Source organism: Vicia villosa, linkage group LG1 (assembly GCF_029867415.1).
Source record: "Vicia villosa cultivar HV-30 ecotype Madison, WI linkage group LG1, Vvil1.0, whole genome shotgun sequence".
In the NCBI taxonomy this organism is placed as follows: domain Eukaryota; kingdom Viridiplantae; phylum Streptophyta; class Magnoliopsida; order Fabales; family Fabaceae; genus Vicia; species Vicia villosa.
Genome location: NC_081180.1, coordinates 48,969,696 through 48,984,299, shown reverse-complemented (window position 1 = coordinate 48,984,299; position 14,604 = coordinate 48,969,696). Strand labels below are relative to the sequence as shown.

Here is a 14,604-nt window from a genome sequence, read left to right as displayed (position 1 = left end):
ATTATGGTACCCAATCAAATTAATTTATAAGTTAAAGTTGTGGGACCCATTTGAATTACACCAATAAAATAAATATTTAATAAATTATTTTGAGATGATATGGCTGATGAGAACCCATAAAAAACTCAAAAATGGATTGCAGAATTGGAGATGGTGTCAGTATCTATACAAATTCTTATCTACTAACACATTTATATTCTATTTGATATGGTAATCATGATAAGATCAAGACAAATTAAATAAAAAGTTAATGATGAAAATAAAACGAGATATATATGTCATAAATTTTTAATATATCATGTGTTTGATGTTTATTTGATTAAGAAATACTAATTCTATTTGAATAGTATTCTATTATATAATATAAATAAATTAAATAATGATGTGATATATATGTTTTAAATGATAGAATTACTATTGTATGTTATACTTAATTTGTCAACAAAATTTAAATTAATTTTTATATATTAAAAAATTAATATTTTACTTTAAAGTGGTGTTTTGTGGTTATGAACAAGTGTGCTCACTGAGATAAGATATTTCTTTTCACGGTGTTTCTTATATTTTAAAGAAAAGATAATAAATTTAAATAATCATTATTTTAAATATCAAGAAAAAATATTATTTGTTTAAAAAATATATTTTTATTAAGGTCTCAAGTTCGTATCCTCCTTATATTTTTATTTGAAAAAATAAATTTAAATAATCATTATTTTAAATATCAAGAAAAAATATTATTTATTTGAAAATATATTTTCATTTTTAAATTAAGCCTCAATGTTTTAGAGAAGGTTGAAGTAAAAAAAATGGAAGATTAGACCAAAACCACTTAAAATGCAAAAAAAAAAAAAAAAAAAAAATTATTAGCGAGTCAAGGTTTTTAAGTCCACATTTTTTAATATGTCTATTTTGTTTTGCTGTATCTTTTTTGCGGGCGTGAGTATTAATATGAAAATTTGCAATTTTTAGACTTAAAAGATGCAATATCCGCAGGTCTGTCCCGTCCTATTTTTTTTCAGGTTTTTGCAGGACGGACATGCCCGTTTGTCACCCTTAAAAAAACTATAAAAGAAAAAGATAAAACTTTCTATTGTTTACAAACCACTCGTGATTTCTACAACTATAAAGTTAAAGATTTAGGGGTTAAATGTGAGGTATAGGAAAGCAAAAAAGTGTCCGCACAACTATTATCCTCCTTATAATTGTGAGTTAGTAAAACAGAAATGGATGGGGCAAAGGATATGCAAGACTCTCATTTATTCCTAATGTTTGAAGGAATAAGCTTACAATTAAAATAAGCATTAACAATAATAGTGAAGTAAGTTTCAATCAAATATTAAGTCCAATTATGGTCCATAGAAATCTCCGTAAATCTTACCACACTAGAGAATTATGCAAGAAAATAGATAATCCAACTCAAAGGCTCAGAAAAAGTAAGAAGAAAATTGCCATTGTTGTTCTTAAATATTGCCCTACAAGTAGCCGTTGAATTGTGGTGCAAGAAAGCCCCATCACAATTGGCTTTGATCCATGAGTTTCAAGGAGACTTCCAAAGCATTTTTGAAATTTTAGTGGCCTTAGAAGGATGGAAAGGCACATCAAAAGTTTTAAGAATTTTGAAGTTATCTATATTATTCATAGATACTTGCTTTAAGTTGCAACCAAAAATCTTGATTTGTGCCATAATGAAAGACTAAGCAGATAAAAAAGGAGGACAATAGCTCTTAAACTTAGCCTTATTCCTTGAAGACCAAATGACGTTGATAACAATAATGAAGGCATACTTTAACAACAAAGCACACATAGGAGATCTACCTTCTTCTCAAAACAACCACATTTCTTACAGAGAGTTGAAAAGAAGGTTTTCATCAATAGTGTAACTGAGCCAAGACCAAACTTTAACAGCAAATTTACATTGGAAGAATAGAAGAAAAGTAGTTCCACAATGAGATTCGCAAAGAGTGCACATGGAAGCGAGATGGCTATTTGTAGCTTGAATGGAGTAATCAGAAGAAAATATGTCATTCATTAATCTCCAAACAAAGAGTGATTTGGATGGAGGAATATCTTTTGACTAAATGGAGATTTCCCAATTGAAATGACTTATGCTGCTGCTTGTTATGAACAAATAAGCATCCTTCAGAGATAGGTGGCTTGAGATAGAGTGCTTCCATAAAGTCTTCAACACGAAGATTGCAACCACCGATCCTATGAGCAATAAAAGGAAACTCCAAATGCCAAGTATACTAAAAATTCCAAGATTTTTCAAACATAAAATGTCACTATTGAATTAATGTCCAGCCTATCAATGTCATAAGGATTCACTGAAAGAATACGGGGATCCCCACAATAAGAATCCAACCAAAAGTTAATTGAAGATTCATTGCCATTTGCCAACTACCCCGAGCATAATGAGCTCTTAAAGCATGGAATTCCTGCTTTAAGCTAGAACAAATCAAAGAGGAAATATAGTGTTTGATTATACTAGAACCCTTACACACTCTAGATTTCAACAAGTTAGCCCGGGGCTCAACACTATTGATCATATTCCAGCCAAGTTTCAAATCTAAAGCTTCATTGAGGCCTCTCATATATCTAAAACCTAAACCACCAATGGCCAAAGGTTTACACTTTTTCCAATAAACAATATCAGTCTCCTTTTATAGCCTCATCACTCCAAAAAAGTTTTTAGAGGCTTACTCAATAGATTTTAACAATGAAGAATGCCAAGAGTAAATAGAAATTGAATGAGTGAGCATGTTGAGAATGACATGCTTTACCAACAAAGTTATGTCTGCCATGGTGAACAGATATGCATTCCAAACTGAGAATTTGGTTAGAGTCTTATCAGCAATATATACTTGAGGTGAATTGATTTAGATTTTCCATTAAAAATTTGGCTTAAGTGCACTTTTAGTCCCCCTATATTGATATTTTAAACATTTTAGTCCCCAAACTAAAAAAACCAACTATTAGGTCCCCATTTTCAAAAAAGGTGAATTTTTGAAGGTCCCTAATTATGAAAAAAAAAATTATGATAAGATGAATTAAAAATTTACATATAAAATTTTTTATGATAAGATGAGAAAAAATTTACAAGTTATACAATGAATTAAAAAACAATTTTTTTTCTTATAAACAGGATTATAGGATATAATATGATAAGATGAACTTAATAGTAATTTTATATTTTTCTTAAGGTTGATACCTATTTAGCCCATGTAAAATTTGTGATTTTTGAAGAAAAAAATTCCTATAAAATAAAGTTTGAAATTTTAATGTCATATGAAATGAAGATTCCTCTAATTTGTTCCATCAAAGAATTTATCCATTAATAACCTATAAAATGTGAAGTTATTTTGAAGAATTAATATTTATTTTTTCCTCTGTAAAATTGATCATTTTTGAAAAACCCCTATCAAGTTATTATTTTTTATGATTGAGTTCTTTGAGGGAATAAAACGGGTAATCTTCATTTGAGAATTCAAACTTTTCTATAAAGTTTTTTTAAAAAAATCATTAATTTGGCAGGGCAAAATAAATATTATTTATTTTATTTATAATTTAATTATCTTTTTTACTTTGTCAAATAAGAAATAGATATGTTTTTGTTCTATAATTATTTTTTTGTTATTTTATTAAATTAAAAAAGGCACTTTAAATATTTGTTATTAACGAAATTGGTTCTCTTTAAAATTTGTTATTGTGTTTAACTTCGTTAACAGGACCAACAAAAAAGTTGAAGATCATTACTTGGAGAAATTTTTTTAGAGATACTAAAAAAATTAATATATTTTTAGAAATTGAAAATTTATCTAAACCATCAAATAGTTGAATATAATAGTAATTTCAAATAATTAAATTTATTCATATTTTCAATTTTAATTGAAATATAATCGTGTTAAATCAGTTTTAGCAAACCAGATTTAAATTAATCATAATTTTATTTTAATTTCAAAGTAAAATAAAATTATAAAACTAAATGCAATTTTCAATGCAAAATTCAAGCTAATTTTCTGACCTTGATCCATTGCATTCACTACTTGGTAGAGTCATCACAGTCACCCATATGTTAGCCATTCGATACATTAATTAACATATCATGGCCCTTCATAAATCCCTAATTTTCATGGAAGTAACAATGGTTCAAAATTTTAGGCAAGCAGAGGTTTGCTGTTTGCAATTACGGCTTAACAAACACAAGTTTAGCCATTAGATTTTCAATAATTTGAATAAATTATATATTTATATCATATATTCCTGGAGTTTGAAAAGTATATTTGAATGTGTTGGACAATGATTTGATTTGTGTACACTAATTTCTAATTTTAATATTTTGGGAATTTTAATCATTCAACTGTTACATGGTTGGATATTTTTGTTTAGACAAAATCCAATTCCTTAAAAGAATTATTTCTTCCTCCCAACTTGATCAATGCTTCTTTGTCGTCAAATGAATTTATTCCATCCGCATAATTATACAATATTCTTCTCCAATCATACAACATTATATGATATGTCCTCTCAAGGTCCTAAGTTTAAATTCTATTAGGTGCTATCAATTCTTGTGTTTGATCAGTCTATATAGAACTTTATTCTGACTTTAATGGGGCCTCCACTAGTGGACGGTGGAATTGATCCCTGTTGCATTAGTCGGTTGCAATATCGAATACCAAGATTTTCAAAAAAAAATTAAGATTATGATAGAACATTCCATACTGATTAAATATATAGTGATAAATAATTAAATATATAAATATACATACATGACTAAACCTAATAATCCCTGACTAATACAAAATTCAAAACCTAAAAGAACCCTATTAAAAACTAGATTCTCTGCTTTCCTAATCTCCAATACATACAAAATACACTAGTATAGTATATTTTCACCTTCAAGGTTAAGAGTGGTTCAAAAATTCTTTAACCTTTCTAAACTCACTAGGATACACAAACACAGAATCTAAACACAGACCACCTTTAGTATGTGTGCAATCAATTTGAGTCATTGAGAATTTAACCTTTGTTGATACATTACCATCTTCAACCACGAAATCGCCTGCGTGGTAATAGCGCCATTTGCCCGTACCTTTGAGAAAACAATGTGATGCAACATGTTGATCATTTGAAGTCCATAGCTGGAGTTTAACTGGCTTTATATCCCACCCGTGAACATGTTCTGTGTTGCAAACACGTCTTCCGAATCTCTTGGAGGCTTTCCCTAGATGTATTCGGAAGAATAAGCTGTATGTTCCAGGTGGAAATGGAAACTCGACTTCACCGTCCACTTCAAACCACCAGATTTGTTGGAGATATGCAACACTACTGAATCTGCAAATGATAAAGATAACATTGACATTATTACTCCAAAAAAAGTATGTTTTCAACTTATTCAACATTGATTTTAAACTAGATTTGTTAATTTGGAAATTGAAATGACATAGTACTTGGCACCACAATCCTGGTTACCATGTGTCGCAAACAGACAACTAGGATGACGACACTTGGAGCATCATCAACCAGAATAACAAACAAAAATGAAGTACAAACTTCCCCAACCAGAATAACAAAAGGAAATGAAGTACAAACTTCATCAATATCTATCAACAACAAGCAAGAAAAAAATTCAGCCAACGCAACCAAAAACTACAAGTTTCACTTGGTAGATGAAGCATTACACACACTACAGTCAAAAGACTATTAATCACGGTAAAAATTGGTCCCATGCAACGTTATCATTGTCAGGAACGGGATCTTGCATTAGATCCAAAGGGGATAATAGTAAGATCCTAAAACATAAGATCGTTGCTTAGATCGAAAGATATTACCCAATTATTTTTGTAAGATCAAGAGAGGATTGCAAGATCGTAAAATATAAAAGCGTAAAAAATCCTAAGATACTACTTAAAGGAAAAATAATACTATACATTTGAAGTGTTTTTACATGGTATTTTAGTAGACAAATTTATTTGTGGGAAAATGACTGATGCCGAACCGTAATTGTTGCGCCTTGGCATCTTGTCACCCTTCTGGTGTTGTAATGGTGGTGGCCAAAAAACGAATGATCATAGTCGGAACTGGCCAAGATCACACAAAATCAAAGGTTTTACGATTTTTTTCACAATCTGACTATAACACGATTCTACTTAAGATCTGGATCATTGAGGGTGATTGAGATCGCAAATTCGTAAGATTTTAAGATCTAGATCGAGATTTTGCCAACCTCCCATGTTTGCACCTCATAGAATCACTTTTGGTTACTGAAATATATGATTTGACCACAAAAAAAATTGTTTGGCTTCCAACTTCAAAATTGATTCTAGCCCCAAATTCAATTATAATTTACAACTACTCAAAAGCTAAGATTCAAAGCGTCTCAGTTAAAATAGAAGCAATTATGAATTTTATTAAAAGTAGCAGCCATATATTACTCGCACAAAAGTAATTGTGATCCAAACTATCTTAACATAAACTCATAACAATAATTTTTTCCAACAGAACCAAACCACGCAAAAAAAATTGCCTTGAAAGGCGGATAACATAACATGCCACTCTGTATAAACTATTTTCAGACTTATGGATGGGCTCAAATACCATATAAGTATTATAGTTTGACTTAAATTATCTATACAAAACCAGCTCGAAGACGAGGGATATTACTTTATATAAACATTTTCAGACTCTACTTCTAATCAATGTGAGACTTAAATTTTCTCGATAATAGCCCCTTTTAATTTCACAGTTAGTTCATATACAGAGAAAGAGTCAGTTCATTGAACTCCATCTCCATCTTAAGATTGAAAGTAGTATTTTTCTTGAAAACAAATAGATAGATAAAGTGTGTAGTTAGCAAATATATGAACATAAACAAACAAAAGAGTAACAAATTATAAGGCAAGGATTATTATGATGAAGAATAAATATATTACCTGGATTCTTCAGTGGGAATATGGTTCCAATATCTTCGATCATCAATCCCTGTTATATACAATCCTTTCGCCGAAATACTCAAACAGAGCTTACCCATACTTCTATCCAACCAAGCTTTCTGCAAAAAAAATAAAAAAATTATAAAAAAAACCATTCACTTCTCAATTTCTCACGTGAACAAAGAAGAGAACTATTTGATTTACCTTGGTGCCATCATCGAAAGTATTGAGCGAACAAAGGCGCGAATAAATTCCTCTTTTCCCCAAATGAGATGGAAAACTACCCCCGTCAAAAATTTTACTGATGATAACTTCATAATTAGAAGGAAGTTTGGATTCCCATACAAAATCCGCGAAAGAAGCAGCGCGAAAAGTGCGATTCAAGGAAGCTAATTTACAAATCTGAGGAGGATCCATGTATTCCATCACAGCAGCAACGCAGCTTTCGGGTAATTCATCTAAACTCGGTTTGGATGATTGGGATGATGAGGTTGTTGAAAACCAGTTACCCATCAACAACCGTTGTTGAACTCAGCTCAACTCAACTCAACTCAACTCGGAGTTGTTGTTCTGTTCTCTGTAGTTTCTGGTATATATGTTGAGGCAGGAGAGAGTGTTGAAACACTTTTTTGTTTTTGTGTGTAGGTTTTACTTTTTGATATTTTGTTTGATTCTTCCATAAGGAATGTGACAGAGGGATGTGATGTGAGACATGTTTTGTTGGGCGGAAAGCTAAAACCAATAGATGAGGTGATAACATTATATTAATATTAAGTGTATGCTTAGTGTTTATACAGGGAGAAAAATACGTGGAAAGTAAGTAACATTATTCAAATATATTCATATACCATTTCCCTTTGTTTTTAGGATCAAGACGGTTTTAGATTATTATTTTTGGTGAATAGTAAGCAGAACCAAAAAAAAAATTTTAAGAAAAAGACAGACACGGAATAGTTCCCATGCTTTGGTAACTAATAAGTACAAAGATTGGGTTCTTAAAATACATGATGCATGCTCAAATTTGAGAAGTAAGGAATTGTGTGAACTAATAAGAGTCCTTGCAATAACATTGGATATAGGGAAATTCATATGAAGGCTCTGGTAGAGCAAATTTCTGATGGAACTCATGCGACAACAAATAAGGATGACCAGGAAAAAAAAAACTCAAAACGAATAAAAGGAGAAGAAGGAAGTAGGACCATGATGAACATCTCTTACAACATGATGGTTAAAGGAAAGAAGTTGGTTGAGGAGATAGAAAGAACTACACAAGATTCTGAAGAAGAAGATACCAACATTGAGATGTTTGGAGAAATGAAGATAGAGGAGCACAAATTCAGGGAGTACAAATGCTCTAATTTTATACTCTCTAAGAAAGAAGAGAATCACATTGCTGGACCATGGGAAAAAATGAATCATCGTGAAAATGCTAGGGAAACACATAGGATATAAGGCACTAGAGAATCACCTGAATCAGATGTGGGCGAAAAATGAAGTCCTGAGTATTGTTGATTTAGATCAAGAATACTATATGGTGTCATTTTGCTAGTGATGAAGATCAATATGCGACATTGATCAATGGACCATTGTTGATATATGGCATTACTTGTCTGTTAGGGAATGAAGTTCAAACTTCTGTCTAGCAAGTGATGCATTGAACAAGTTGTTCTTTGGGCGCGAGTATCTGGGTTACCTATCGAATATTATGATGCTAGAGTCCTATCCTTCATTGGCAATAGAATAGAAGATACTGTCAAAGTGGATATGAATACTTTAAGTAGGGAGTGAGGAAAGTATGCTCGACTTTGTGTTCAAGTGGATATGACAAAACCTCTATTGGTCATGCTCGCTATCAAAGGAAGGCACTATAAAATATAGTATGAAGGCCTTCACCTGCTTTGCTTGAATTGCGGTCGTTTCAGTCATTATAAAGAAGAGTGCATGGAATTAAGAGAAATTAAGGAGTCGGGGAAAGAAGGTACACAAATTAGACTCGACAATAATGGAGATCGATATTGGAAAAGATAATGTTCTTAAGGATGATGGTTCTTGGGTGGTGGTACAAAAAGCTCGAAGGCAAAGAAAAGAAAAATAAGTAGAAGGTAGGGACATGGAGAAAATAGTGGCAACGACTCGCGGTGGAGCTCCGACAATATTGAATGAAATTAAGAGTCATGAGAAAATTAAGGGTTCTAGATTTATTGCACTTGATGAGGATGTTACAAATGTGGAAATTGATTATCATACAACACTGGTAATCAAAGCAGTAAATGAAGAATACATGATTTCTAAAAATGGTGATCAAGAAGGAAAGACGCTAAATTCAAATAGAATTTTAAGGGAGAGCCACATAGGATAAAAATATGGGAAAAAGCAAACGAAAAATAAAAAAGAAGCAAAAAGGGGTATTGATAGTGGCAACACATGGCATCATCAAGGAGAAGAAGAAGGTGGCCCGTTCGAAAAAAAATAAAGGAGTATATGAGAAGATGATTGAGCAAGAGGAAATAATGGAGGTGGTGGCAGACTTAAAGCTATGATATGATGTTCATATCTTGGGCTCTTTTCAATCCAAAGCAATTGGGCCAGAAACATATTTGATACACCTTTCACAAGACTTAGGCACAAAGAGTTTAGGGCACATGGCTCTAGACTTAGATTTAGGCTAACAGTCACAGAGAGCATCGAATCTTAATGCTCCTTGTTGTTTAATAGGCTGAGAAATCGTCAATTAAATAATAAGGTAGGAACTACTTAATAAGTTGAGAGATCGCTGATTAAAAGGTTCAACTCTCATAGGATGTTTAGACATAAACACTATTGTGAGTGATATGTTATGGTATTGATAAATGTGAAGATTGTGTATAAATGATTGGTAAAATTGCATATTATATCGGTGAATGAAATCCAATCCTGACATGTTTCATATCCCTCTAAAACTTTATTTATCTGTTTTTTATTTTCCATAACTTTAAACTTTCAAAACCCTAGAAAACTTAAGCTCAAAAATATATTAACTGTTGAATGACATTAATATTGCACTAATCCATGTGGAGACAATAAAACAAATACTTACTTTTCCTTGTGGCTTTATCGCAATAAAAGGGTTCCTCTTACCGGAAGAAGCCATAAGCACAAAGACTTCAACCATATCATATAGAATATTAAAGTTAAACTAACAAGTTCTAAAGCTTATCATTTCTCTTTTAAAGGTCAAACTACATTGGCTAAGGCGGTAATTAAAGTGATACCAACTAACACAATGATGACATGTTCATTACCAAAGTAGTGTGTCAAGGATATGCAGAAACTACAAAGAGATATCAGAAGCACATACATGCAGTCAAGTGGAGCACTCTAATGCAACCAAAAAGCTTGGCGGGTTGGGCTTAAAAAATTTAGCTAATATGAACAAAGCTTGTCTAGCTAAACTTGGATGGAATTTGATGACATGTGAGAACAACATGTAGTGCCAAGTAGTTAGAGAGATTATGATTGAGGAAATAACAATCTTGAGGATGTCAAAAGACTCGACATATTGGGATATTAGAAATGGCACGAAAGTTAATATTGGGAATAGTTTCTAAATTCACTCAAGTCTTATTCAGCATGATATGACAATATTTAGATATATGCATCAGGTGGAAAAAGTAGTGGATTCAATCTCAATTTACTTAATAACTTATTCGACCAGAATATTATTGCAGAAATCACAACAATTCATCTTCCTAGAGCTGAACATGGTGATAATGTCTGTTTGTGGAGAGGAACGAATAATGGAGTTTTTCAGTAGCTCGCATATATGAGAGCTTCATTGCAGAGTCTCGAGAGAATAAGGCTGATATAACATAGAAATACATATGGAGACTTAGAATTCCATAAAGGATGAAGAATTTTGTTTGGATGATTAGTCATGGTTGGCTGCTAACAAATGAGTACTTAAACCATCTGAGAATCTTTGGTCTTTGGTGTTTAGGTTATCACAACAGAGTCAATGATATTCTTTATGTGTTAAGAGATTGTAGGGTGGCTAGGATTATTTGGTTTTCACTTATCTGTGAGGCTTATTGAACTGATTTCTTCAATGCAACTTTTCAAGACTGGATCAAAATGAATCTTTCAAACTATTATGGCTATGAAGGCTTCATGAGAAGGGAATAGGCATGGCAACAAAACCCGTACCCATGGGTAACCACCCGAACCCACCCCAAAGTTGACGGGGAAAACCCATTTTCAATCAAAAGCTTTAATATTTACTGTAAATGTGTCCAACTAATTTGTTAGTGCTGGAATTTGAGGACCGTCGATTTGGCGATAGGTTTTGCTACTTTAACACATAGTGTGTCGGGCACGCGAGAGCGGGCGGTTCAACGACTTGGACCTCTTCTTGATTAAGAGGGTTTTGCACAGGAGCTCTGGCCTCTACAGCCGCATCATCTCCTGTTCTCTCAGCAATGTTGGAAGTTTCGGCAAAAGTACTCACTTTGATTCTTCCTCTTCTCTAATTCCTTTAGAAGAAGTTCTTTTTTTGTTTTTGGTTTAAAGAGGAACCACACTTTTATATTGTTTCTTCGTATTTTCCCTCTTATCTGAACTTTGAAAGTCTAAAAGTCAAAAGATTCCACGCATGTCAAGTTTGCTCATTATTGCTTCTTTAATTCTCTATGTTTTTTTTCTCTTGGAAATTGGAAATCTCAAGTTGTTGAATGATTACATCTATTTGTCTTTTCAAATTTCTTTGTAGGTCGTTTGGTTCCTAATGAAGTTGTGTCATTGATTTAATACAAATTTCAATTTAAAAATGAGTGTATTATTGTTTTTGGTATGATATGGGGCTGAGGATTTCTATTATAACACAATAGTTGTTTCCATAAACTGTCGTTATAAGTAGCGTGCTATCTAATTTATAACAACGGTCGCACACCCGTTGTGCTAACCAATATACATACAAATTTCCTTGACTTTACGTTTTCTTAACATACTGAAGTTAGAAAAAGTAGCTTTCAATACAAAATAACACAAGTTAGAAAAACTGGCTTTCAAACAAAATATCTTCCGAGGTTATCACCCTTCGACCATAGCAAAAAAATCTGAAATATGAAAATGTTGTCCAATGAATTGTTGTTGTAATCATCTCCGTCTTATCAGGACAAGACTATTTTCTCTCACGTAGAATGAATGGTTACAATTACAACCAAAGAAAGATGTGAAATTAAGCAAACACAGGTGTAATATTTCGTACCTATAATTATTATTATTGATGCGGACACTAACGGCAAATGATGGAGTTCAATAAAACTTCCAAAGAGGGAGGTCACTTTCACCATTGTATTGCTAATCATCACTTGAGAAAATAGTTAGCATTAATACAATACAACAATAAGCTTTTACATCATTTTGTATAAGACAAAACTTAATTAGCTGCAAGATCTAAGATAGACATGTCCAACGTATATTACTAAATTTTTGTTTGTATTTTATTTTTCGTAAGTTCTAATGGACAAAATCTTTTATCAAATAAATATAATTTATTTGTTTTAAAATAATATTTTATTAATTTTGGTTTTAAAATTATTTAAAAAAATAATATGAGTGAGGGCTTATTTTAATCTCTCACAAAACTGCAGAGTTCAAATTAGTTTCTGAAGAAAAAAAAATTCTAAACCGAATTTTTTCTTACTTTTGAACCGTAGCTGGATTACCAATAAAGCCTCATTTTAGTCTCTCACAAAAAAAAAAAATAGAGTCCAAATTAATCCTTAAGAAAAAAATTCATATTTAATCTCTTACAAAATAACTGAGTCATGTTAGTTTCTCTTTTAATATTTTTTTTAAAAGAATTTTTTCCTATTTTTAAACCGTGACTGGACTTGACAAGATAGATCTGCTTTCAGAAATTGAGTATGAGTCAGAGATTAAGTTCCTTTGCACATGGTCTTTAGAGTCTGAGTTTCCACCAGAAGCTAGGTTACCTAGTTCGGAGACATCAGAGTCTTATCATTCAAAATTTGAGTCATCACATTCTGATCTTTGATGATCTGAGTCTCATGTTTCTTTTCATATGTTCCAATCAGAGTAAGAGCCCGATAAATTCTTTGACTTATGATCCTGCACACTTGAACATATGTTAGTATACCTAATTGTTCATTAAATACTTTGTTATCATCAAAACCTAAGGAATATGGTATAAACCAATTTTCTTCCAACATATCATGTGTAGTATTATTTACAAAAGTAAGAAATTAGTCTAAATCACCTCAGTAGCAGCAGAACTAAACCTTCCTAAAAGATCATTAACAATTGAAATAATAACAACACCTGATACACAAGAATACATAACAAGAAAAATTGTAACCACCCACCCATAAGTCTGATAATAAACCCAACAAAAAAAAAGAACATTGTGGTATCGCAATGATTATCTACAATTCCTTCACAAATAATTTCAAATCAACAATAGTAAAATTGGAGTCCGATCACGGTTTAAAAATAGGAAAAATCGGTTGAAAAAAAATATTAAAAAATGGACTAACATGGCTTTGTTAAATTTTGTAACGGATTAAATGGAGTTTTTTTTTTTCAGAGACTAATCTGGACTCTGCCTTTTTGTGAGGCACTAAAATAAATCTTCATTGGCAGTCCCCAATCACGGTTCATAAGAAAAAAAATCGATTTGAAAATAATATTAGTAGATGAAGTAACATAATTCGATTAAACTTTATACGAGGTTTGATAGAGATCTTTTTCTCAGAGATTAATCAAACCTCAGTAATAAAGAGTATAAATTTTGGAGATAGCGTTTTTCAAGATAAACTTAAAAATTTATGTGAGAGTCCAAAGTCCAAAATCATCAGCTAATCATTCATCGTGATATTTGAAAGAATGAAAAGTTTATAATTGTTTAAACTAAGTTTATAGTTTGTTAGCCAATTTGCACATCAATTTCTTTCACGTTAAGAATGGTTAAATTTAACTTATCAATCCTTTTGAGTCCTCTTTCTGATTTTACAAACTAACCTTGAGAAGTTGTGGTTCTTCCCAATCAGTTGATTGACTATATTTATTAGAACTCTAGAGTCACTCTCGGCCACAAGGTTGGTATTTCTCCCTTGCCAAACAAGCTTTGTCCCATACAAAATTGCCCACATTTTATGTGAGAGCAACCCAATTTTACGTGCACAGCCCCTCACCCAACTGTTAGCATCTTTGTTTTATATATTAAGAGCAACTTGTATCATTCTAATTTATTATTTTATTTACAGCATTTTCATTTATTCATTAGTATTATGTTGCAACGAAACTAACTTCTAATTGCATTAAAATGTTGAAATAATTGATTAAAATCAATCAGATTTTATATCTAACACCCCACAAGTTGAGATATACATGTCAAGCATGTTTCATATAGGAATTTATTGAATAAATAGTTGTGTGGTATGACAATAGTTGATTACACATTGTTCTGAGTTAGATGACAGTTTGAAGGAACCAATATGTAAGTAAATAATGAAGAAAAGATCATGTTTAAGCTTCAATTTGAATGATAAACTGATTACCTCTCACCCAAACTCGAGATTACCAGAACTCATTCTTTTGGGAACTATGAATACGATTTCATATTGCTTGTATTGCAAGAGTCAAGCGCAGCAAACCGTCATGTTAAGATTGTATTGGT

The 14,604-nt window shown here is 31.7% G+C and overlaps 1 protein-coding gene across 1 annotated transcript; it reads right to left on the bottom strand.

Annotated features, from left to right (window-relative positions):
* Positions 1 to 4,719: 4,719 nt before the first annotated feature.
* On the bottom strand, positions 4,720 to 7,666 carry LOC131637123 (F-box protein PP2-A12-like). Its single transcript, XM_058907718.1, has 3 exons — positions 7,134 to 7,666; positions 6,930 to 7,048; positions 4,720 to 5,331 (listed from the first exon to the last, which is right to left on the bottom strand). Exons 1-3 carry the CDS (start codon positions 7,440 to 7,442, stop codon positions 4,902 to 4,904), a joined length of 858 nt encoding a protein of 285 aa, XP_058763701.1. The 5' UTR covers positions 7,443 to 7,666; the 3' UTR covers positions 4,720 to 4,901.
* Positions 7,667 to 14,604: the final 6,938 nt, after the last annotated feature.